General features: G+C 43.1%; 2 protein-coding genes across 2 annotated transcripts; one reads left to right on the top strand and one right to left on the bottom strand.

Annotated features, from left to right (window-relative positions):
• WDR77 (WD repeat domain 77) lies at window positions 1–12,972 on the bottom strand. Its single transcript, XM_072754331.1, has 10 exons — window positions 12,648–12,972; window positions 12,285–12,470; window positions 10,943–11,084; window positions 10,601–10,650; window positions 7,621–7,691; window positions 7,440–7,494; window positions 6,880–6,951; window positions 6,198–6,306; window positions 5,590–5,658; window positions 1–5,009 (listed from the first exon to the last, which is right to left on the bottom strand). Exons 1-10 carry the CDS (start codon window positions 12,760–12,762, stop codon window positions 4,850–4,852), a joined length of 1,029 nt encoding a protein of 342 aa, XP_072610432.1. The 5' UTR covers window positions 12,763–12,972; the 3' UTR covers window positions 1–4,849.
• On the top strand, window positions 12,919–26,253 carry ATP5PB (ATP synthase peripheral stalk-membrane subunit b). Its single transcript, XM_025982355.2, has 7 exons — window positions 12,919–13,164; window positions 13,418–13,454; window positions 17,872–18,017; window positions 19,889–20,052; window positions 20,453–20,578; window positions 24,232–24,411; window positions 25,613–26,253. The coding sequence occupies exons 1-7, from the start codon at window positions 13,125–13,127 to the stop codon at window positions 25,688–25,690; spliced, it is 771 nt and encodes a 256-aa protein (XP_025838140.1). The 5' UTR covers window positions 12,919–13,124; the 3' UTR covers window positions 25,691–26,253.

Below are 26,253 nucleotides of genomic sequence, written 5' to 3'. Positions count from 1 at the left end.
GTAGCTCACTCTCCATTTTATTAGAACAATAGATCAAGCCCAGTGATACACACCAATTAACATGAAGTCTCTTGGTCAGGAGACAGCAGAGCAGGGACTGTACTCCGAGTAGCCACTTAATGGTGGCCATGTAGTAGAATAGACCCCATGTTGGAAGATTCAACTTCTCAAGAAAAGACAAAAATCTAATTTTTTGTGAGTCAAGGATGTTTGAGTCAGTATATGAGCCAGGACTGAGAATGTGTTAGGAACCTAAGGAACATGAGGAGTATAATTCTGGATACCTGAGTCAATATTTTAAAAATAAAGCAACAATATGAAGAATAAACAAAATAGACCTGTAGCCAGATGCTTTTATGTGCCATCGGTGTTTTTCTGCTACAGAGGATCTCAGATCATGAGGAGGTCCCACATTTCATGGTTTGAGTCTCAATCGTGAAGGCTGGATGCCCATCTTCTCAGGAGACTGAGAGCTCACCTAGTCCACGTCACTGAGAGACTAACCAGATGTCAATATAATAAATGACACAAGGAAATATAATGACTAGTGGTTGAATATGCATCACTTCCAGTATGAAGAAATCAGAAAAATCAGTTTTTTAAACAGACTGCTTGCATATCATGGGATAAGAGCACTAAATGGTATAGAATGGTTACACAAAGGATATTTCAGTAAAACCCTAGGCAAGCCTGATGGAATACCTCACCTAAAAGAGACTGTTTCCATTTGTTCATCCATCTTTGCTTCCTTTAAGTACTAAATGAATATTTTTTTAGCATATGCCAGGCCCTACTAGACACTCTAGATACAACGGTGAGCAAGACATAGTTTCTGCTCTCAAGCTTCCAGTGAACAGACTGATCATACACCCAAGAGCTAGTGTATGCGTCTCTCGTGGAGAAGTATGTCTCTCTCATCTCTCTTGGATAGGATAGGGGCAGTGGGGAAAACATGAGTTTTGTTGCTAACAGACTTGAGATCCAGCTTACTGTGCACCATGCACGGGGCCACTTGAGTCCCACTTGCATGCCCAGGGCCACGTTCCATTCCTTGGGCTGAGCACCTGCATCAGGAGATGATCAAGCCTCTCGAGAGCAACAGTGATTGGTCAGGCTGGGCAACAACTTGTACCACTGGTTACATTTCCCCTGGTATGGTTTCTAACACTAATGACCATGCTCTTACTGGGGTTTCCCCATTCCTAGCCTGAGTCACCTAATACTTGTTAAATGAGTCTCTGCATTAATTTCCCTTCCTGTTCTGTAAACCATAGACACTACAGTTGTTCCCCACAGCCTGGGTCCTGACTCAGTCTTGCCAGGCACCTGGAGCCCTTGCTGCCTATTTTTAAGACCCCCTTGAAGTGAATGCCTGCCTCTCATAAGCTTACCCTCATGCTGCTTCCTGTCCCCCAAATTCCATATCGCTGAGATTTCCCACTAGGTTTGCACCCTTCCATCCCAACTCCTGCCAGCACTAGTTCTTACTGCTGTCCCCAGCACAGAGCTAAAGTTGCTTGCCAGTCTGAACCCTCATCTGCACCTGGGTCAGTCTTCTGGGATCCTACTCTGCTGCACTGGGTAAGGCTGGATCTCAGACCTAACCATTCCATGCCCTGGGATGATGAAGATAAAGAGAACACCACAATGTAACAATGGATGCCTAGGAGTGACCTCTACTTCGGTCAGCGATGACCATGCCAAGGATGGCAACTGTGATTCCATGTGTAAAGCAGATGAATAGTAAATGCTGAATGACGGTCATGTTCAAAGTCCTTTGCCAGATCACTCTGCTCTCAACCCTTGAGTTCTGTCAGAACCCACCCGGATACTTGAAAATACTCCTCCCTAGTGCTTAGCCTGTTCTCATGAGAAGACATTTACAAAGGTCTTTTATTTGGCTTCCTGAAGAAATGGCCTACAGCAGTGCACTCCCTGCCGCATTTCACAATACCCAACTAGATGGCAAGATCAGAGTTGAAATATTTTGGTTTTAACAAAGCATTTGGCCAAATCTTTCATGACACTCCTATGTAAATTGGACAAGTATGACCTGAGCAAAATCAATTGATTGAATCTAGAGTCCAGACAGTTGACTATAGATTGGTAAAACTTGAAAGATCTTTACCATTTTACATCTTTAAAATGAATAGGATAGGGGCACCTGGCTGGCCCAATAGGTAGAATGTGAAACTCTTGGCCTCAGGGTTCTAAATTCAAGCCCCATATGTGATGTGCAAGTTATTTAAAATAAAAAAAATCTTTTAAAAAACCAAATGGGATAGATTTGGCAGCTTCCAATATTTGACATGAGACCATTTTTGGTTGTGCATGAGGATTTAAAAATTATTGTATATTAAAAAGTGTATATTATCCCTACATCCCTAACTTCATATTGCTTAAAAATTGAGGCAACTCAAAAAAGGATTATTTTAATAAATTAATATAGGTAGTACTATTTGGTTATTTTGCTGCTATGATGTGATGGTGAATCAGCAAGTAATGCCCATGTAGCTATTAATGACCTGGCCTCCTGCTGTTCTATGGGGCAGGAGACACCTTGGGAATCAGAGCAATGTCTGGTGCCACCTGAAACCATACAGAGCCTTCGTCAGCATTTGGTTCCAGGCACTACCCAAAAGTTGAGCCTCCTGTAACTGTGGTGACTGCAGACCAGCAGTGGACTAGTGGGTCAGGATGGTGGTCTTTAGAATAAGAACGATGAAGTTAGGGAAATGGATTTACTCCAGCATTAGACATTTGAACCAGTGAAATTAAATGCAGTATGAATGCCTGTAGTTTTAAGCAAAGTAAAATGAGTCCATTCCCAACTGTCACCACTAAGTTCATGCTCACACTACTCAAACTAGCGTCATCCCCAGGACTCACTGAACCACCCTACATGGGATACCTATTGCATTTTTCTCATTGAGAAGTCACTTTCTATTCTAAACCAACTTTTTTGCTCACTGTAACATACACATTCAACCCAAACTGGGATGGTCATTGCTACCTGGTATGGTGATTTTGATCAGATTTGCAAATGTCTTGGTGGCAATCATTAAACAATGTGATTATTCTCATTGGCAGAGATCTGAATCCAAACCAACTCTTTTTTTTTTAACAGTAAGAGAATTTTTCTAAAACTAAAATTTCCCTCTTTGCTGTCATTTTAACCACCTGGATACAAACATTTCCTTGGGTTCTCAACTTCACTGCTTTCCTCTCCATCGCTCAATTTCCTTGGGTTCTCAACTTCACTGCTTTCCTCTCCATCGCTCAAGTGGAAGAAAAGGACTGCGTAAATTTAGTTCCTACCCACTTCATCCCTCCTCATTTTCTCTAAGCCTAAGAAGGCTAAGAAGTTTATCTAAGAAGCTTATCTCTGTGAAGAACTTAAGCATTTCTACCCACCCACTCTATTACCTTCCAAGAAGTTATTGTTAATAGTGAAGGCTTTCTTCCCATCTTAACCCAAACCTAGTGACCACATGACTACAAATTCCAATGTTTTTACTTGGGGTCATTGTGACAACAGACCTTATGTTTGGCAAGGGTGAAACATGGAAGCTTTACTTAAAATATTCTGTCCGTATTCCTTCAAACTGCCCCGTTTCATGCAACTGTAGCTGAGCTAAACTTGCAAAGCACCAAAGTACATAACTGATTATATTTAGTTTCATAATCAGTAATTAACCAGGACTTCTGGCAGTAGCCAGTCCACCAACCCAAGTAACCCAATATTTAAATTCCAACTAGCTACTCTTAAGGGGCTAGGGAAGCACACACACAAATCCTGGGTCATGATATCCTGATGCCTCACATAGTGATATGTCTAACTTCCAAAGACAGGCCAACGAAGCCAACACTTTTTATTTCACCAACTGGTATTTCTGATTTTCTGATGCTGCACTTTAAAATCTTCGGAGTCCACAAAAACAGCATTCAGACCTCCTATGTCCAGAGAATGGGATCCAGAGGCCAGGAGAGATCAGGCCTCAAGCTGTTTTTCAGTGGGAATCATGGCAGACATTTTTCTCCAAGTCTGTGTCAGTTTTTAACTTAACTGAAATGCCTTTAAGCTCTCCATCATCCCAACTTTTTTCCATGGGATCTATGACAGGAAAACATTCATCTTTCACATATACAATTCCATGGGCCGGGGTTGGAGGTGTGTGTGTGGGGGGGAGGCAGAGGGGAGCATAATATAGGCACCAGCCAAAATTTTATACAGCCAGAAAATGCATTTTTTACTCCGTTTAATGGCAAAGAGATGTGCAAAACTATGATGAGTGTCCTGGCTCTTCCTGGAGATGAGCTGGGTGGGATTTTTGTGAATGAAGCACTGCCGTGAAAAAGGCAGACTAAGTTCTATAAAAAATAAAGTTGCTCCCATCTCCATGAGTAGTATATAAGCTGCTTCCAAGAATCCAGGGATGCCCCACATCCCATACCTCATCTAGTCATGGCCACTTCCTCATGCACAGCTACATAGGAAGCATAAAACCCTTTTGTGAACTTTGTGGGGTTTTGTTTTGTTTTGTTTTGTTTCTGGTGGGGGGAGAGCTTGGAAAGACGTTAAGATGGACTTAATTCCCTCCCACCACCAATAACCATGTATCTACAGACACACACTCAGACATACCTACATATCCAATTTAAGAACGCTGGTCTTCCCTATGACTACAGGATCCCAGAATCCAGCGTCCCTCAGGCAAAGAGACAATGCCTATTAACTGCCCAGATCTGGTGTAGAGCATACTGTAAGGCTCCTGTGTGGTCTCACAGGCTGAGAGGGCAGGGGCAAAGGGATACTCATGGGGGATTCGCTTTTTGTCTTAAATCCAATCTACTCGGCAACACTCTTAGGTCCAAGGGCTGGGAGAGGCTCTGTGGGCAGGATATGGTGGATGACCTGATGGTCCCAGCCTACTGTGGTAAGGAGGGAGTGATTGAGCGGGGACCACGTAGCGTCTCTCACAAAGTCTCTGTGGGCTCGGCTTCTAAACCTAAAAGAGAAAAAAGGAAAGTTTGGGCATGGTGAGAGACAAGAGGAAAATGCAAAGGTGGAGAAGAGAGAGAATCCAACACAACCAGGACACCTTTCTGGATGTGTTACATAAACTTCACCATATGCGTGGCAATGCGGTTATCCATAGAGAACCTCATCTATCACTCGATCCCACGCCCTAATTCCATATAAAAGTGGTGGCTAAAGAAGGGTAGTAACATGGGTCAGGATCAGAAAGTAAATCCTGGCAAAGAAGAAAGTATAATTCCAGTACTCTGCTGCCTTTCACCCCACAGCAGGCCCATTTCATGTACGTGCCTTGTATGTGAAGAGTGCAGACTGCCCCTTTCTGGGGGACAGCTGGAACACCAGGCTGGGAAATCCCACCTGCCACCACACCCCTCCTTGACCAGGGATGGAGCTGGCTGTGAGTCAGCCCCAGGAAGAGGGAGACAGTCGTGTCAGCCGGTTGCCATTACCTAGTCCCCTTGAGTGAGACAGCGTACTCAGTGCACTTTAATGAAAACAGAAAGGACCCAGCCAACCACAGCTCTTCTCCCCGATTCCTGATGACTTACACCTCAGAAAGGCCAGAGTCCAGCACAGCGAGTGAGCAGTCCTCACTGACAGCAGCCAGGAAGGGAACACTAGGAGAGCAAGGGGAGGGTTATGACAGGTAAAGCCATGGTTCCAAGATGAATCCTGCCCAGTCTAGTTCCCAGCCCCCACCCTAAAGGGACCCAGAGGAGGTGGCTTGATCCTCACTTTGGGTTAAGGTCTGGCTACCACTCAACTCCACGTTACAAGTTCCCGGGAAAGATGAGGGAAATGGAACAAGCCAGGTTTACAATTATCCTGGCAACTAACTATCCCATCTGGTCCCTCCCTGCAGCTTTAGCAATAATCCAAAAACACAGTTTTCCCACCCAACAGTCTCAGAAGCCCACAATATTCATCATCTTGGGTGTTGAGCAGGAACAAGACCAGCTTTCAGCCATGTGCAGACAGACACTACATCACCCAAAAAAAGACTATAGTCTTAAGAGATCTTTAGCATTCTGAAACCTCAGCTAGGGCACTGTCTGCTTTAAGGAATGACCTAATTGGCTAATGCTCTGCAAACATAAGCATGCCCCTGCACTGTCCCATTCATACCCAGCAGGCCCCTGGGGACAAAGGACAGTACCTGTGTGGGGAGAACACCAGCCCAGTGACACACTGGGAGTGCACGGCTGAGCTGAGGGCACAACTTGCACTCTTGGTGTCCACCAGGGAGACGGTCCCACTCTCATCACCTAGAGAAAGCAGGGAGCCCATCACAGTGGGTAAGAGCATGGGCCCTGGAGTCAGCCAGACCTGGATTTGAATGTTAGTCCCTCAGCCTTACACAAGCTAACCACTCTGTGCATCAGTTTCTTCTTTTGCAAAGTGGGGATAATTAGTCACTGGTAGTTGTGAAAATTAATGAACGAGGTAGTTATTATTTTAACCACAAACTATGTCATCACAGGTACAGCCTCATCGCTGTGAGAGCATGAGAGCTACCCCAACTCTACAACAGAATTCTCTACATAGCAATCCACTTGTTCTGTTGTGATCCACTGACTTCTGGCTGTACCCAAAACATAGGAGCTGAAGCACATACTCAGGAATCCAATCTGCCAGGAAAAAAGTCATCATATTTTGCAAAGTCAAACTAAAATCACTTTTGGAACATTCCACCTTCCCACCTCACCACTGGCAGAATTTACATAATACTCAGGTGTGCTGGGGAGACTGAGCGGCCAGAGCTTTGTGCTTTACAGGGTCAGCGTGCTCTCATCCTCCCCCTTACCAGAGTCAAAACTCTGTGTGACAGGCCACCTTACCAAAAACAAAGACTTCATTCTGCTGAGGATGCCAAGCCAGGGAGGTAGGAAGGTAGCCAGAGGCAGTGCAGCCTGCAAAGAGAGAAGAGGGATCTGAAACAAGACTTGGAGCCCAGCTCTGGGAAGGAGCTTCTCAAACAAAATTCACTCCAAATCTCAGAAGCACCTTAATTTGCCTTCTCAAACCCTGCTAAGGCAGTTGTGTCCTTGCCCTCGATCCTCATACCTTCATTTATCCTTCAGCCTCTCCCCTGTCCTTTCTGGACACTAGTCACAGGCAGGTTTCAGGTATGAAACATGAAGGCAACAATTCTGGCCCCTTTATCTACCCATCCCAGAAACGTAAAGTATATCAGCCACCCACAAACCAACCCATCATCTTGGTACCCATTGCACACAATGGAATCAACAGAGCTTCAATGGGAAAGAGAGTAAGTGATTATGTCTCTTATGCCACAATGACTGAGCATTTTGGTGACCTTGCCTTTGTCTCTGGCCCAGGAAGCCTCTTCCAGGTGGGTTCCTACTACCACCCTCCCACCACTGGCTCTCAGACTCACCCATCTGTGATGCTGGCTTGGGACAGCGGGTATCCCAGAGTAAAATTCTGTTGTCCTAGAAGAAGGAACAGGAAAAGAGCTTCACAATCCAAAAAGCAGCTGCAGGCCTCCACACTAGACTTGTGGCCAGAGGGTTCGAGTGTGGTTAGAAGTGAGGAGGGAAGGAAAGGCTGTATCTCACCTCACTGCATGAAAGGAACACGGAATCCTTGTGGGGAGAGGCTGCGACACAGGTGACCTGCCCAGAGTGAGCTGTGAAGGAGAGAGAGGCAAGCATGACAGAAAAGCTGCAGGCATCACTACCAAGCAGCCCAGATACCACCAAGGGACCCCTTATCTCATGATGCAATCTAACACATTTTGTGAGAGATTTTGGGTCAGACAAAACCTAAGAGAAAATGTTGATGGAGTTCTAAAGCTAAAAAGGCATGGGGAAGCCAATGAATTAGTAAAGACAAGGGAAGAAAGATCAGGGGCCTGGCAAGAAGAGTGAAGGAATTTACATCCCAGAATAGCAATTTTCAGATTTTAGTACACACACCTCCAGACAACATACAGAAACTTTCAAGGGAGGTCCGGACACTGACACATTTAGGGAAATAAACTTTCCCAAAGTTCTGTTTCCTAAAACTGAACTGAGAAGCTTCCAGTCTCCCAGTGCCCCTTTCCTTCCTCCTCTTTTACATTGCCCTCCTCCCAGTTTTAGAAGAGACACGCACTTCTCAGCCACCCCACATCTCACCATGGTACAATGCCCAGGTGTCTGAAACCCTAAGGTATTAAACAAAAGGGGCTTTTCCCTGAGAGCCAAAGAGCACCTTGGCAAAATTCAGTGCAGGAGCTGGCCCTGTTTCAGCTACCACAAACCGCAACACACCAAGAGCAACTAGAGTATTCTGGGACTCTATTTCTGCCTAACTATGAAAATTTTGAGAACTATGACAGATGATGTCCTGAGGACACATCTAACAAATTTAACTGAACTTAAAAATGAAGTCAGACCTTTTCTGATAGAAAGTTGAGTCTAGGGGCTCCTGGGTGGCTCAGTGGTTGAGCGTCGGCCTTTGGTTCAGGGTGTGATCCTGGGGACCCAGGATTGAGTCCCACATTGGGCTCCCTGCATGGAGCCTGCTTCTCCCTCTGCCTATGTCTCTGCCTCTCTGTGTCTCTCATGAATAAAGAAATAAAATCTTAAAAAAAAAAAAAAATCACTGTAAAAATCAAAACCAAACTGACGCTATGGTTGCACGCCGGCACCATCAGTATCATTTGGGAGCTTCTTAGGAAATAGTCTCAGGGCCACTCCAGAGTTGCACTTATGCAAGAGCCTCGGGTAATCCTTTGGTACATTAAAGTTTGAGATGCGGGAATTCCTGGATGGCTCAGCGGTTTGGTGCCTGCCTTCGGCCCAGAACGTGATCCCAGAGTCCCGGGATCGAGTCCCACATCAGGCTCCCTGCATGGAACCTGCTTCTCCCTCTGCCTGTGTCTCTGCTTCTCTGCCTCTCTCTCATGAATAAACAAAATCTTAAAAAAAGGAAAGGAAAAAAGAAGGTTGAGTCTAATTTGGCCAGCTGGCCTAACAAAGCAGGTTGGTTTTTAGCCAGTTAGGTTATTTGGTAGACATTTGGCAGAGGTTACAGGGACTTAAACTGCAAATCCAAAATCTTGACCAACACGTGCTTGAAACCAGTGCACAATAAATGATATGGCCAGAAAGTACGTCCTTTGCAACTATTTAAATTTAAATTAGATGCCAATTTAAAAACGTGAGGGTAGTTTTTCAAAAAATTTTCAGGAGGGCTACATGCTAAAAACTTTAAAGATCACTGCTCTATGATGCATACAGGCTGTGGAAACCACCTACTCTGAAGGCATTTACCAGGCTACTGGAGATAGTCTGAATATGGCTCTGCCCAAGACAGGAGGATGTAATCCAACCACCTTTCATAGTTCTTTCCTAGCCCTTGAATCCATAAAAAGCCGACACAATGAAAAGGAATTGACCGCTCACTTGAAAGCAAAGTTCAGAGACAAGCACCATGGGAAAATACAAAAGATAAAGAGTTCCTCTGCCCTCAAGGGATTTGCAATTCAGTGGGGGGAGTAAGACAGAAATACAAAGAACTGATGAAATACGATGAATGGAAAAAGTGCTGAAGGAGTTAGTGCAGACCAGGAAAATCCCTCACAGACCTAAAAAACAAAAGGCATCAGTGTTTTAACATTGACTATTTATAAATCTTGGACTCCCACTAGAGTCTAAGATTTATAAATAGTGAAGGTCCAGGATATGTAGGAGTTTCTAGTTTTTTGCTTTGGCACATATATGAATCATACACTTTGCAATTAGAATTGGCAGGGAATGGCACTTAGCTATTGAGTGAACCAGGTAACTACCTGGCATCTATATCTCTTAACCACACACACATTAATGCTCTAGGCATCATCTCCATAGAGAATGGCTCTCAGAATAAAGTCAGCTGCTACTGCTATTGATGAAAGTGAAAAAAAAAAAAAAGTAACATTAATAGAAAGTGATGGTTATCATTAGGAAAACAAATTTTATGGAAGTGAATATTCAAAAGTGCAAGATTCACAAGTTTCAGAGTGTATACGTGGAAAATGTCAAGGCTCTACTATGGCTGGGTTTGATTAGACCAGTTTTTATTTACAGGGCAAGAGACAGAAGGGCTCCACTGCCATAACAAGAAAATGAGATATTAATCCACAAGCCACGCAAATCATGAAAGGTGAAGGACTGCAGACGGAGAGATGAGGTGAGTGCCACTATCAGTGCGAAGTAAAACTTGGAAGCAAAAGGGAGCATCAGAAATGGAAAGGGAGATCACTGACCAGGTGGAAAAAAATGCCAAAGGACTTGGGAACCCACTGATGGTGAGGTAGCAGAAGGGGTGGAAAAGTTTGCCTTCGAGCTGAAGTCTCATGTGGCCAAAAGATGGGGAGGCCAGTACTAGAAACAGGAAAATTATTAAGAAAAAGCATGGAACAGATACTGGGGCCTGATATACTTTTTTTAAAAAAACGATAAAGCAGAAAGGGCAAGGAACTGCTGCCCCTAACACCCAAAGTTCAAAGAGCCCAAGGGGAGAATACAAACAAAACAGCTAAGGCCAGGATTAAAAAGAATGTGCACTTACCCCGGTATGAACTCAGTACCATCTGCTGGGCAAGGTCCCAAACCTTGATGCTAACAAGCAAAAGGAAACAGATCCTTAATTTTGACCTACAGTATCTACAAAAACACACGTGTTCAAACAAGAGCTTCCTTTAACTGACATTTCCTATGTCACTGCCTACTGGGCTTCTGGAAAGGCCCATTCACAATGAATTTCAGTATCTCTAAGGAAATGTTACAGACGTGTCATAATAAATCACTGTGTTCTTACAGTAAGCCCAAAACATTACTTGGTGAGGCTAATAGGATAGTAAAGACACCCAAAGGACGTCTCATTGCAGAAGCAATGAGCACAAAGACCCACCAGAAGTCTTTGCTACCGCTGACAGCCTGCATGCCAGAGCTCAGGACACTGACTGTAGACACGATGTCATCATGCTCATACTTGCAGAACTTGCTGACAATGAGTGTCTCGTTCTCGTCCAGCTCCCACAATTCAACAGCACCTGTTGGGAGTGGGGAGAAGGTTGAGGGAAATGAGTGTGGATATCACCAAGACAGTAATTCACTTTCAGGATTCAAGTGAGTCCACTGTCACTAAACTAACAAAGTAAGCTATCGCTATAAAAGCAAACTCCGGGGATCCCTGGGTGGCTCAGCAGTTTAGCGCCTGCCTTCAGCCCAGGGTGTGATCCTGGAGATCCGGGATCGAGTCCCGCATCAGTCTCCCTGCATGGAGCCTGATTCTCCCTCTGCCTGCGTCTCTGCCTCTCTCTCTCTCTTTCTCTCTGTGTCTCATGAATAAATAAATAAAATCTTAAAAAAAAAAAAGCAAAATCCACTGTCACAAGAGGATTCAGCTAATTACCAAGCCAACTGGTTTTATTCTGGCATTACTGTTTTCTTAATAATAGTTCAATTTGGTGAGGAAAGCTTCCAGAAAGACAAGGAAAGATGGAATGGCTGGTAAAATCTGTTACCTGGCTTCCAGTGAGAAAACTCTAGAGAGTAAGTGCGAGGAGACATGGATAAAGTGTCAGCAATCTGTGTAGCACACAGTCCAGTGTGGTCAAATCTTCCCAATTACTTTGACATTAGTATTCGTTAAACAATTTGAATAAACACCTTATAACTCCTTTAAAAATATTGTGAATAACTGAACGTCTTGCACTGTGACAGAGTAAGTACAGAGAACCCCCCAAGTTATCTTGGATATGTGGTGCTCAAGCTCAATTGTCCAAGGCTCCATCTGTAATGTCCCACTTTTATCCTTCCATGCAACGCCTGCCAATCTTCAAATTCTGATTTTTTTCATTCCAAAGACTCTATTGCTGAACTTGACTTTCAAAGCAAACAAAGCAGAATGAAGACATTTAAAGAGAAGAAAATGGGAAGAAATGGAAAGAGCACAGACTGCTTACGCATGCATCATCTTTAAGACCAAGATTATCCTTGGTCTGGGTTGAGAGGCGATGCCGGGAAGTTTACCGGGAAGAAAAACGGTTCTGATCCACTTCTTAATTTTGTTAGAAATTCCCACCAGGCAATTCAAAATCTCGGAAAAGCATTTTCCTGCTACACAAGACGTCTCCTTCGGGGCAGCACCCTGAAGGTCCCCGAAGCACGAGGTGGGACGGCAAAGGCTGCGCCGGTGCAGCCGCGTCCCGTCCGTCACCGCACCCGCGGGGCTGGGGAGAGTCACTCACCCGAGTCGGAGGCCACCAGGATACCTCTGTCCCCAACCCACGCGAGGTCGGCCACTCCGGCCTCCGTCTGCACTCCGGCGGAGCAGAAGCCTTCGTTGGGGGCGGCGCAGGGGTCCTTGAAGAGCCAGAGGGAGCCGGCCCAGCAGCGGCCGCTGAGGCTGGAGGCGCCGAGCAGGAGCGCCCCGTCTAGGGAAGCACAAGCCGTCAGCGCGGGAGGCGGCCCCGCTCGTCTCCACGGCGACCGCAGGCTGCGGCGGCCGGGGGGGGGGGGGGACGGAAGGGGGGACCGGGCGGGGGCCGGGCTCGCGGCGCGGCGGGGCGGAGCGGGCGCACGGGGAGGGCCGGGCCCGGGGGGCGGCTCACCCGACCGGTAGCGCGCAGCCTCCAACTGCCGTTCCATGCAGGCGGGCGCGTTAGGGGGAAGGCTCCACTCGCGGGCCGCGGGGGGCACCAGGGGGGGCGGCGTTTCCTTCCGCATCGCCACCGCTCCGACTACAACCGAGACCCCAAACCGCACGCCCGCCTAAGCTCGGCGCCGGCAGCCCCCACGTGGTGCCCCTGCGGGCCTCCGCCCCTCTCCGCAGGCTCGGGCCGCTCTACATCTCGCGAGAAGTGCTTCTACGCTCGCCCTCCGCCGTCGGCAGCGCCCGCTGGCCAAAGGTTCATCGGGATCCACGCCTCGTATCGCGAGAAAAAAAAGTCGAAGCGAAGTTAATGGACAGAGGGCGCAATGCTCTCGTCTCGCGAGACTTGTGAGCGGCCATCTTGCTCCCGCTTCTGACGGAGCGCCGGGTCCGGGTCATTGGGACGCAGAGGCCCCTGCGTGGACCCTCGTTGAACATGCTGCGACGGGTGGTGCTTTCTGCGGCCGCCGCAGCGGGTGAGAAGCCTACACCCTGGTCCAGACTGTCAGGGTGATTGCAAGGGGGCGCGTCTAGGGTTATTGGAAGCGGTGGGAGGAGCGGGCGTGCAGAAGGGCGCAGCGGACTCGGGCCTCAGTGGCGTGGGAATCCCCCCCGCCGGGGTGGCGCGGGGGCCTCGGGTGGGCCCCGCGGGGGCGGGGACGGGGGGCGGGGGCGCGGACGGGGCAGTTCGGACCTTGACTTTGCTGACCGCGCTTTGTTTACGTGCAGCGCCCTGTCTGAGGAACGCGGCCCTCCTTGGCCCGGGGTAAGTGAGGGCAGAGCGCCTCCCTCCGCCCTGTCCTGCGCCGCACTGCACCTCTCTGGGACCCCTCTGAGCTGCAGGCCCGCAGTCGCCCTTCGTTAGGTGATCTAGAAAGGCCTAAAGCTCATCCCGGCAGTGCTGCTCCGTGGCCGCCTGCAGCGTTGTCGTGTCGTCCCCCGGCAAAGACTAAGGGGATAAGCGCTGTGTTGTCACCAAACTATAGAAGCCAGGCTTGGGGTCCTCGAAGCTCTGCCCTTGACCTTCAGCTAGGCTTACGTGCTACAGCGGGAATCCGGAGCTTCTAAAACAAGTTTCCTTAAGTAAAACCAGAAAGCATATTATTTTTAGTCTCTCTCTCAGATTCCAACTTTTACAGAGAAATTATTCACGGATTCTGTAAATATTTATCTTGCCACCTACATAACCAGATAGAAAAATGAGTGAGGCTGACGTGCGTATGTGGAGCTCACCTCCAGGGGTCGCAGCTCCAGCGTAGCGGGTTCGAGCAAGGGCCGAAGCTACAGTAACGCCCGGTTTCTCCACTGAACAAGCTGCGGGACCTCGATCTCCTCTGCAAAATGGAGATAATCGTACGTTATGGGTTAGAACTAAGAGATTGAATTCCTGTAAAATTCTGAAAACAGTGCTCAGTATATACCGTGTGCTTAGTGTTGGTATCTGTTATTAATGTTCCATAAATCCTATTAATTTCTTTTGGAATTCTTTTTCTGCTTCCAGACTTAGATTTAAATCTTGCCAAACATAATGACTTTATGCCTTGAAAAAATGGCTTTTAATTCAACTGATTAATTTTTGTGTGCACAATAAAGTGAGGCTACAATTGCTCCCAACATATCAGAGAAAAAAGAATCCATACAGACAGGTAAACAATTTTAATATAAGTCACAAATAAAATGATTACAGTGTAAGATAAAAGGAATGTACTCAATTTCTCCTCGTTTTCACATTCTATAATATGTCAGCAAGGCTGTTTCCTCCAAATTATATCTGGACTCTAACCATTCTTCCACTGCCACTGCTATGAACGCCCATCAGTTTTCACCTGGTCTATTTCAGTAGTCTCTTAACTAGTCTTCTTACATGTCTATTTTTGTCCCGTAACAGCCCATTCTTCTACTAGCCTTAGGGATTACATAAGCCCCGGCCCCAACAAAACCCTTCAGAGCTCCTCTTTCCACTTCAGTACAATGTGAATCCTGGGACCTTCACTGCTCATTGCTATACGCCTAGCACCTGACATACAGGTGAATGAATGTAAGATTGGAAAGGACTTTATAAAGGATACGCTTGAGATGTTCTGAAGGCTGGGTGGGCTTGGCAGCCATTTAGTGAAAGACACACCAGGCAGAAAGAGCAGCATGAGGCATGTTTTCGGGGTTTTTTTGGCGGGGGGGAGCTATGCATTTATAGCCGTGTGTGTGTAAATATATATATATATATTTACTTATTTATGTATAGTTTCATATGGCTAGAGGATAGGAGAATGAAGGAAGATGAGGATATAAAATCTGTTAGGTGTTGAATCATGTACGCCATGTTAAAGATTTTGTTTTCTGTAGGCAGGAGAGCCTGTTGAGTTTTTTGTTTTTTAAGATTTTGCTTATTCATGAGAGACACAGAAAGGCAGAATCAGGCTCCCACGGTGAGTCCATGCAGGACCTGATCCCGGGATCATGACCTGAGCCAAAGATAGACGCTCAACCACTGAGCCACCTGGATGTCTGGAGCCTGTTAAGGTTTTTTGGGTTTTGGGTTTGTTTTTGTTTTTGTTTTTGTTTTTTAAGATTTTATTTATTTATTCATGAGAGATACAGAGAGAGAGGCAGAGACACAGGCAGAGGGAGAAGCAGGCTCCATGCAGGGAGCCTGACAACCACTGAATGACTCAGGTGCCTGAGCCTGTTGAGTTTTAAAGTCAAATTTACATTTTAAAAACCTTGGCAGTAGTGTGGAGGAGCTAAGTTTTTTTTTAAATTTTTGTTTATTTATAATAGTCAGAGAGAGAGAGGCAGAGACACAGGCAGAGGGAGAAGCAGGCTCCATGCACCGGGAGCCGGATGCAGGACTCGATTCTGGGTTGGAGGAGGTAAGTTTAAAGGGGTATTTGTTGAGAAGCAGAGAGAAACCAGGGTTTGGATTATTAAGTAGTTTAGGCCAGAGATGATGAGGGCTTAAATTAAGATAGCTAGTTCAAGAGAGGATTTGAGTTGGCCTGAAATATTTATTTTATTTGTTTATTTGTTTATTTTGGCCTGAACTCTTTAAATACGTGGTTCTGGGTGGTTCAGTGGTTGAGTGCCTACCTTTGGCTCAGAGCGTGATTCCAGAGTGGGGGGATCGGGTCCCATATCGAGCTCATTGCATGGAGCCTGCTTCTCCTGCCTATGTTTCTGCCTCTCTCTCTCTCTCTCTCTCTCTCTCTGTCTCTCATGAATAAATAAATAAATAAATAAATAATTTAAAAATAAATGAAAGAACCTCGAGCATGATTCTCAAATTACAAAAGTTGGTGGGCTAGCTAAAACATAGGGAAGCAGAAAGAACCTTCAAACGATAAGCAGCTAACCAAAATCAATTAAATCATATAAGCCCTTACCTTGCAAAGGGATAGAGGTTGAGTGGGTAGGTGAGGGATAAAAAACATAGAGAATTTGAAGGAGACTGAGGTTGACAGCGTGTATAAAAAGACGAGGACTCTATTTCATCGTAATTTTAATGAAATGGTAATATGTTGTAACTGCTAAAAATGCAGTCCTGGGCTGTTGGAATATGAGAGTAGTTTACAAATCTATGATAATACAATAATTCAGGGTGAGATCTGTAGACCTCACTGTAGTAAACAAAACCGGGCAGCTTCTTGTGAACTGTCAGGATTGTGAGAGAACGGAGATGTTTAACCCAGATACATGGAAATTCTGTGTGTTACACAGAAAAATGAAATTGGAATTAACGAATAGAGATTTCAAGTATGTACACGGCAGTTCCATTTAAAGATGAACATAATTAGAGCTACCCCACATCGAAAAGGCCTGTTTTTGGGATCCCTGGGTGGCGCAGCGGTTTGGCGCCTGCCTTTGGCCCAGGGCGCGATCCTGGAGACCCGGGATCGAATCCCACGTCAGGCTCCTGGTGCATGGAGCCTGCTTCTCCCTCTGCCTGTATCTCTGCCTCTCTCTCTCTCTCTGTGTGTGACTATCATAAATAAATAAAAATTAAAAAAAAAAAAAAAGAAAAGGCCTGTTTCACACAATGGTTAGTTAGCACCCCATCACAGAGAATACTCAAGTCAAAGTTCCTGCCATCAAGATGCTCACAACGCAGTGAATATATAATAGCTATTCGCTTACATGTTCTACTGTATGCTTCGCACCATTTGAAGCTCTTTACCTAAAATCTTCAGAGCAACCCTGTAAACTCATTCTTTATTCCCACGCTACCTAGAGAAATCCGTGATTACAAAAGATTAATCGACTTGCTCAAAGTCAAGTGGCAGGTCTAGGATTTAAAGCCAGATAATCAGGCAGCCTGGGTGGCTCTGCGGTTTAGTGCCACCTTCAGCCCAGGGTGTGATCCTGGAGACCTGGGATCGAGTCCCACGTGAGGCTCCCTGCATGGAGCCTGTTTCTTTCTCTGCCTGTGTCTCTGCGCATCTCTCTCTCTCTCTCTCTCTCTCTCATAAATCTTTAAAAAAAAAAAATAAGGGGATCCCTGGGTGGCGCAGCGGTTTGGCGCCTGCCTTTGGCCCAGGGCGCGATCCTGGAGACCCGGGATCGAATCCCACGTCGGGCTCCCAGTGCATGGAGCCTGCTTCTCCCTCTGCCTGTGTCTCTGCCTGTCTCTCTGTGTGTCTATCATAAATAAATAAAAATTAAAAAAATAAAATAAAATAAAAATAAAGCCAGATAATCTGACTATAAAATCTATGTTCTTATATATAGGAACTCTAGTAATAAACATACAAAGTGCTAGACAGATGACTTTTAAGACCTACAGAAGGGCTTTGAGTATCGATTGGGTAGAAAGTTATATACAACTTTACTCTCGGGACGCTTGGGTGGTTCAGTGGTTGAGCGTCTGCCTTCAGCCCAGGTCCTGATCCTGGAGTCCTGAGATCGAGTCCCACCTTGGGCTCCCTGCATGGAGCCGCCTCCTGCGTCTACCTGTGTCTCTGCCCCTCTCTCTCTCTCTCTCTCTTTCTCATGAATAAATAAGTAAAATCTTTATAAAAAACAACTTTGTTTGCCTGCCACAGCTAATTATTAGACCCTAACTTTCCCATTCCTGGTCTATTCTCTTTGCATTATGACAGTAGCAAACTGCCTCAGTCCTCATCCCCATTCTTTCTACTAATTGTGCATACGTTATGTTCTCTTTAAATTTGTGTGATTGCTACCCCTAGGGCATTGCAGGCGACAAGGATCTTCCACACAGGGCAGCCGAGTCTTGCACCTGTACCTCCTCTTCCTGAATATGGAGGGAAAGTTCGTTTGGGCCTGATCCCCGAAGAATTCTTCCAGTTCCTTTATCCCAAAACTGGGGTAACAGGTGAGCATTTGCCCAGTGTTTGATAGTACATTTAGGTGGTATAGTTTGTTTATCTAAGATTTGGTGGTCTCTTACCTCTTCTGCGTATGCACAAAAATGAAGTCAAAGGTAAATTGTGGAAGTAGTTCAATGTAACAGTTGTGATTTGGTTGTCCTGATTTGTCTGTGGTAAATGTGGTTGGGATTTTCACTTGATTTTATACCATTGTCTCCATTTGTTGATAAATCAGTCACCGAATGCCTGCTCTGTGCCAAGTACTCTTCTAGGCATAGACCGTGAGCTGAGGTGCCTGCCTTCCAAGGAACACACATTCTATTATAAGCAGGAAAGAAATGAGTAACTGTATAATATATCGTCAGGTGGTGGAAAGAGCTGTGTATTAAAGTAGGGTTTATTAAATTGTATAAGTAAAAACAGAAGTTGGGCAATATGTATCAGGGTTCCCCCCCCCCTTTTTTTTTTTAAGATTTTATTTATTTATTCATGAGAGGCAGAGACACAGGCAGAGGGAGAAGCAGGCTCCATGCAGGAAGCCTGATGTGAGACCCGATTCCGGGTCTCCAGGATCACATCCCGGGCCAAAGACAGTGCTAAACCGCTGAGCCACCCGGGCTGCCCGTTTTTTTTTGTTTTGTTTTGTTTTTGTTTTTTCCTTTTAATAAAGTATACACTCTTCTGAAATCTTACATTTTCATAGTGCAGTCTGCTTTCACTTAAATTATTTAATCCTCATAGCAAGTCCTGTAAGATTTTTGTTACCAAGAAGAACTAGAAACTAAATTATGGGCTGAGTGAGATTTATTCTTTCTAGTTTATGGGTTGGCCTTAAACCCAAGTTCCTACTTCCGAATTCTTGTGCCACCTACTGCTGTGAGGAGGGGATTCTGGAAGCGAAGGGTTGTTTGTTTTTTTAAACCTCCAGAAGGTGACCGAAAATAGGGTTTCTGCAACTGAAATTGCAAGAAACATTAGGGTCCTCAGATCCCCACAGGTGATTAAAATATTACCAGCAATAGGCTTTTTTGCAAATTCACATTTAAAGTTTTGAATTTACGTTCAGCTTTAAGATTTATATATTAGAGACAAATTTTTAAAAGAGCTATTGAAACTTTTTATGGGAAACTGGATAAAATACATTTGAGACCCTTATTCTTGTGTTACATCCTTTGGTATTCATTTTGCTCAGAAACACTGTAAAATGCTGCCTTAAGGAGGCAGTTTTGTCCTTCCCTAGCTCTTCTGAGGCACAACAGAAAATCCTAAAGAAATGTACATCATGGTTTTATGTCCTTTCAGAACTCAACAGCTTGGTTAAAGAAAAAGATAGCTATATTTGAAGCATTATAACTAGGTGTTACAGGAATTGAGAATCCTGATTCATCCTAATAGATAAATACTACTTTCTTTGGGGGGATTTTTGTTTGCTTGCTTGCTTGCTTATTTCTAGTGTCAGGTTCCTCCTATTCAGTAAAAATAGGCAGGACCGGATAAATTTTATCCTTACCAGTGTTCCCATTCAATAAATAGTATATCTTGCACAAATTACTTAAGCAGTTGTACTAGGCACTTTACATACATTATTTCTCAGTGTCATCCACCCTGTGAAGAAAGTATTGTTCCCATCTTACAGATGAGGAAACTAAACTGAAAGATTATTTATATCATTCAGTTTCTTCTGTGTTGCAGAGTCAGATTCCCTGATCTAGATCCTTTTTTTCAGCGCTACCACACTGCTCCTCAGTACAGGGTTACTTTTAATCCAGTTGCTTTAAATCATTACATAACACCTTCAACTAATCAGATGTAGAACTTTTTGTCATTCCTTTCAGATGTAGTATATCCATCATAAAATAACTTTTCCTTCTTTTAGGACCCTACGTGCTTGGAACTGGACTTATCTTATATTCTCTGTCCAAAGAAATATATGTGATTACTGCAGAGACCTTCTCTGCCATATCAACAATAGGGTTGCTTATCTATGTAGTTAAAAAATATGGTGCCTCTATTGGAGAATTTGCTGATAAACTCAGTGAGGTAAGAACTGTAAACCTTATTTCTCATTATAGACTATTAAAAGCATCCATACCATCAAGTGATGTTTCTGATGTTCATGTTAGGGGACAAGCATATAGAAATGAATCTAATTACGATGATTAAAATTATAAGTGTTAATGTTGGTTATTGATTTGAGATAAATACTTTTAAATCTACCAAACTGTCCAGTTTTTTCATAGTTCTGCTCATTCGACAAGTTACTTCATAGTTATTGTGAGCAATTAATTATCTTTAAGGATTTGTGCATGTCTCCCAGTATATGTTTCTTCATGAGTGATTTTCACAAATGAGGAATATAACTTTGAGGAAGCATAGAATGAAGCTATTTTTGTTACGCTTTCTGTTTTCACTGATCTTTGTTGTAAAATCATAATTGCAGCAAAAAATTGCCCAACTAGAAGAGGTGAAACAGGCTTCCATTCAACAGATCCAGGATGCAATTGATACAGAGAAGTCACAGCAGGCACTGGTTCAAAAGCGCCATTACCTTTTTGATGTCCAGAGGGTAGGTTTCAGAACCTTCTAAGGAAAATAAAGTTAAACCGTTTGTGTGCATTTACAACAAAAATCAAATTTTATGAGAATTGGTTGAGCATATAGTATTTAGAAAAGAGGTGGGGTTTGGCAATTACAAGTATTTAGATATTTAATATCAAGTGGATAAATAGTTACTCTAAAATTAGAGTAAAGGTTATAAAAACATATTTTTGGATCTACACAGGACAGTAGTCATTAAATTATAGCTGACTGAAAAATGGTATTCACTATCTAAGGCCATAGGTGGAATACATGCTGTGCATTTCATATGTGCTCACTATGAGGAACTCTTACTTGACATACTTACTTACAGTGAGGAAATCTGATACTTTAGATTCCAATTCACAAACCAAATTCAGATAGCTGTAAAGCTTTTTTACTGTGGTCAAGGCATCATTAGATTCTAAAATATACTTCATCTCTGAAACATTTCTAGGAATATGCTCAAGTATTTTTGTTTAAACAATCACATTGTTACCTACTTTGAGCCCTTGCTTTATGTTATGCCTTTTATAGTGAGATGCCCTATAATTGAAATTTTATGCTAAAGAAGCACATATGAAATGAAAAATGAGGTGCTAAAGTAAAGTATATGAAGTATTAAGGATCTAGGCCAGTATTTCTTAGTGTGGTTTGTAGTACCACATGTATCAGTCCTCTTTGGTGCAGGTTTACGAATCCAGCCCAAGACTTTGTAGATTCAGAACCTGTGTTAGGAACTAAGAATCTAGATTTTAAAAAACTGACCCCTAAAGATTCTTAAGCACATAAATGTTTAAAAAATCTCAGGAAACTTTAAAACCTCTTTCTGTATATACTTAGGTTTCAACCAGAGAATCCTTCCTACCTCATACATGATATGTACACCACAAAATTTGACTTTTGAAGATGTAGCCCTTTCATAAGAATCAGATGGTAGTCTTTATATTTTTACTTATTTTTGAAATATTTAGTGACTACTGATAGAGCTCTTCCTGTGTGAGACTCTGGCAGGTATTTGGGAATAAAAGAAAGTCTGCTTTTATGGAGTCTGCTTTCGAGCCAGGGGTTGAGGGGACAGGAAAAAAAAAAATAACTGAGCAGATAAAGAATATCAACTGGTCCTAAGTGCTATGTAGAACAACAAACTAGGAAAGGAAATGAGAGGGAGTTAGTTTTATTGGGCAGTCTAGAGAGGCCTCTAATATGATACTTGAACAGACACCTGAAGAAATGTTGGTGCAAGCTGTGTGGACTTCTGGGGAAATAGTATTACAGCAGAGCGAAGAAAAATTGCAAGGGCCCAAAACCTGGAAGCTTATTTGGTATGGTCAAGGAATAGTAAGGAGACCAGAATAGTTGAAGCAAATGGATGAGGAGGAGAAAAAGCAGAGAGTGGTCAGGGGCTAATTGGATCAAGTCTTGTAGGCTTCTCTGTGGACTCTTACCTGTCCTCTGAATAAGAAAGTCATTGAAGCTTTTAAGCAGAGGAGTAACACCATCTCACTTGTCTTTTGAAGGGTCACTCTGATTGCCTTGTTAGAAATAGCCTTCGGTCTGGTAGCACTGGTTTGAAATGCCTGCCAATTAGCCAAGTAGAGTTATGTGGTATAGACCATTACATAGTATATGAGTCAGGAATTTATGGGGAGAATTCCAGGCTGAAAATTTGGGAGTCACGAGCTGACAGGTGGCACTTAAAAGTTCTAAGACAAGAACATGGTGAGGGAAAACCGGTGACAAGGACAGTTCCAGTGTGTAGTCATCCTAGTTGTTATGGTCAAGAAATAAAGGGCCTAAAATTTGCCATGGATTTAGCAACATGGAGGTTGTTGGTGACCTTGTAAGGGCTATTTTTAGTAAAGTGGTGGGAGTTGCTTGAAGAAAAAGTAGAAGGGAAGAAATTGAAGTCAGAGTATAGACAACTGTCAAAATTGTCAAGGAGTTTTATTGTAATGGGAGGCAAAGAAATTAGTTGCTAAGCAGAATAATTCAGAGAAAGTCAAATACCATATGATTCCACTTGTGGGATTTAAGAAACAAAACAAATGAACATGGGAGGAGAAAGGCAAACCAAGAGGTAGACTCTTAGCTGTAGAGAACAAACTGATGGTTATTTGGCTGGTGGGGGAGTGAAGTAGGTGATGGGGATTCAGGAGTACACTTTGCTGCGATGAGCACAAGGTGATGTATGGAAGTGTCGAATCGTTATATTGCACTCCTGAAACTATTACTACATTGTATGTTAACTAATTGGAATTTAAATAAAAACTTGAAAGAGAAAAAAACTAAAAATTAAAAAAAAATAAAAATAAAAATTTAAAAAATTCAGAAACTATAAGGGGAAATTTTGTTAAATTGACTTCACAAAAATTTTTCATATAAAAATTAGCATAAACAAAGTTAAATGACAAACTGGGAAGAATATGTGGGTTCCATATGACCCAAAAGGGTAGTTCTTTTAGGAGAGACCAATATCCCAGTAGAAAACTAGGCCTAGGACACAGACCATTCATAAATAACGTGTAAATGATTTCTAAATATGTCAATGTTCTTAGATAATGACAGTTAAAATTTGTATTTTTTCTGCTTATGAGAATAGAGAGTAAAAGGTTTTATAGTTATCATTGGTCAAGTAGTGATAGGCATTTGTGTTGCTGGTAGGACAATGACGTAGCACAATTTTATGTGGAATGTGACAGTGTTAATTAAAGAGCATCGGCTTTATAGCCTGGCTCCTTGTATTCAGATCTTGGCTTGCTTCACAATTTATTAGCTCTGTACAAATAGAACAACCTTGGACAAATTCCATAGCTTCTGCCTCAATTTCTTTACTGGAAGTTGGATATAATAATAACTATGCCATGGTATGATTATGAGACTAAATTGACACATAGTTTGTAGAACATAGTAGATAATCAACATGTTATTAGAGCAAGTATTTACACATAAGTGCAAAGACAACAGATGTAGCATTATTTCTAGTAGAAAAAATTTTGAAGCAGTCTAATGTATTAATAGAGCTTGGTTAAATAAACTCTGGATTACGGGACACCAGTATAGTAGAATTCAATGTAACTTAAAATTGTGGTGGGTCTTTATGTCATAATTCGTAAAAGTGATGTGTGTGTACATGTGCATACCTGCCTATGCCTGTATTTTGTTTATTGAAAATTTCTGTGAGGGAGTTACAGGACGTACAGGAAGATGGTGGCCTTGGGTGGGCTGGAAGAAACTTACTGTATATACTTTTTTTTTTTTTTTTTTTTAAGATTTTATTTATTTATTCATGAGAGACCCTGAGAGAGAGAAAGACAGGCAGAAACACAGGCAGAGGGAGAAGCAGGCTCCCTGCAGGGAGCCTGACGGATTTGATCCCGGGTCTCCAGGATCAGGCCCTGGGCTGAAGGCAGGCGCTAAACTGCTGAGCCACCCAGGGATCCCACTGTGTATACTTTTAAATATATTTTTACCACATCCTAGCGTTTGTTTAGCACATGTATCTCTTACCCATTCATATTAAATAAAACCATTTTGCATAAAGTACAAGAAAGTGGTGGGGTATTCTAACCAATGGAATCGCAAATGGAAGTGACCCTTCAACGATGCAGACTTTTTCATCAATTCTTAATTTTGCTTCAGAATAACATTGCTATGGCACTGGAGCTCACTTACCGGGAACGGCTGCATAGAGTGTACAGGGAAGTGAAGAATCGCCTAGACTATCACATCTCTGTGCAGAATATGATGCGTCGAAAGGAACAAGAACACATGATAAACTGGGTGGAGAAGCATGTGGTGCAGAGCATATCTGCCCAGCAGGTACATGGTGTCCTGAAGTTTCTGGAATTGTATTGACTTCTCACAAAGCTCTGCTGATGCTCTGGTACAATAGGAATAGCTGGCAAGGAGTCATTAGCCTAGAGACGATGGGGTCGCCCTGCTTCATTGTTCTGGGAAGACACTGCACAGCTACCTTGGTGGCCTTCCTCTTCCTCAGAATTTGGTCACCAAAGGGTCTCTTGCTGTCAGAGACAGTGACAGTTGAGAACACTGTGGCACACTTATATTCAAGTTCTGTCACTTAGGAAATGCTAACCAACATAGTTCATTTCTCTGTACAATAGACTGGATAAAGCTATTTCTGAGTCCCTTTCATTTCCTAATTCCATGATCTCTATTCCATTTCCTCTTCCCAGCCACTTACATCATTGGTCTTGAACAGAAAGGAAATGTTTATTACTCACCTAAATTTGTTTTCCTTTTCTAAAGTTTATATATTTTTTTTATTATGACTTGATTTCTCTCCCAAATATAGAGAGTACGTAGGTATTTATGACCATTTTCTGTTATAATCATCAGGGATTAGAAGTGTTTTAATTGTCTACCAACAATTAAAGGATTTTTTTTCCAGTAAATTCTTTTTTCTTTTTTTTTTTTTAATGATAGTCACACAGAGAGAGAGAGGCAGAGACATAGGCAGAGGGAGAAGCAGGCTCCATGCACTGGGAGCCCGACATGGGATTCGATCCCGGGTCTCCAGGATCGCGCCCTGGGCCAAAGGCAGGCGCTAAACCGCTGCGCCACCCAGGGATCCCTCCAGTAAATTCTTTTGCATAAAAGTAACATACTTAGGAATTGACGAAAACACAAAAAAAATAAGAGACAAAAGTTTTATTCTTGACATTTCTGTGATTGTTGTTAGGCTGCTGTTTTTCAAGCAGCTGTTAGCTATGCAAGCTAACACCATTGGCACGTGGTTATAGCAGCATCTGGCTTCCGGTTCTTTATAGATTTCACTCATAAAAGCTGTGAGCCAGGGGATTTTTAACTAATTCCCTGGATTTGCTTAGAATAAATTGCATCCCTCTGTGGTACATAAAATATTCCTAGTAATCTGTCGTGTCATCTTGAGATTGTGTAGGAATCAAGATCTTCTAGGAGGTATCCTTTAGAATTACAGTGTTTTGTGCCCTTCTGTGATTTGGAGACGTCTAAACAGATTTCTCTTTCCTTGTCACAGGAAAAGGAGACAATTGCCAAGTGTATTGCAGATCTAAAGCTGCTTGCAAAGAAGGCTCAATCACAGCCAGTTCTCTAAATGCATCTATCCCGGTGGAGAGAGCTAGAAGCAATTAACTAGCCTGTGACATCTTTCTGTTAACCTTTCCTAAAATGAAAAGTTTGCTTCATATAGTGAGAAAATTAAAATGATCTATTTGCCAATGAGAGGTTTTTCATCCTTGCTTGTATTTTGAGTTCCATGATCACTTTTGAAAGACCAGTTTGCTTTTAATAAAATTTGTTGGCTAAGATTACCAAGTTATAGCTTAAACTTGTAATTAATCCTACTATCTTGCACTTTATAAGTGACAGTTAAAACTAGGTTTTTCAAGTTGCATAATGTTCTGAACTATTTTAACATATGGCTAAAAATTAAACATGTCATTGAACTGATAATTCAGTGGTAAACTATTTCTGGCTAATAGGTAATAGGAAATTTAAAGCTTTTTATTAATCTTAAAGTAACTAAAGAAAATGTGTATCAAGTCACATTATTGGCTTTATTGTTTTAGTAATATGTCATAGAAAATATTATGAACCTGATGTGTCATAAAATTACCGTAAAGAGTCTAGCATTAAAGTCAGAAAATTCTGCCTTTC

The sequence above is a fragment of the Vulpes vulpes genome, chromosome 3 (assembly GCF_048418805.1).
Source record: "Vulpes vulpes isolate BD-2025 chromosome 3, VulVul3, whole genome shotgun sequence".
NCBI lineage: Eukaryota > Metazoa > Chordata > Mammalia > Carnivora > Canidae > Vulpes > Vulpes vulpes.
This window is presented reverse-complemented; position numbering and strand designations above follow the sequence as displayed.

Excerpts from the sequence above, each read along its gene's own strand:
- WDR77 (XM_072754331.1), bottom strand. The coding sequence starts at position 12,762 with ATGCGGAAGGAAACGCCGCCCCCCCTGGTGCCCCCCGCGGCCCGCGAG. Across the intron at positions 11,085-12,284 it reads CCTGGTGGCCTCCGACTCGG|GTGCTGTTGAATTGTGGGAG; the intron begins GTGAGTGACTCT and ends CACTCCCAACAG. Across the intron at positions 10,651-10,942 it reads AGCGGTAGCAAAGACTTCTG|CATCAAGGTTTGGGACCTTG; the intron begins GTGGGTCTTTGT and ends TTTGCTTGTTAG.
- ATP5PB (XM_025982355.2), top strand. The coding sequence starts at position 13,125 with ATGCTGCGACGGGTGGTGCTTTCTGCGGCCGCCGCAGCGG. Across the intron at positions 18,018-19,888 it reads TCCCAAAACTGGGGTAACAG|GACCCTACGTGCTTGGAACT; the intron begins GTGAGCATTTGC and ends TCCTTCTTTTAG. Across the intron at positions 20,053-20,452 it reads TTGCTGATAAACTCAGTGAG|CAAAAAATTGCCCAACTAGA; the intron begins GTAAGAACTGTA and ends TCATAATTGCAG.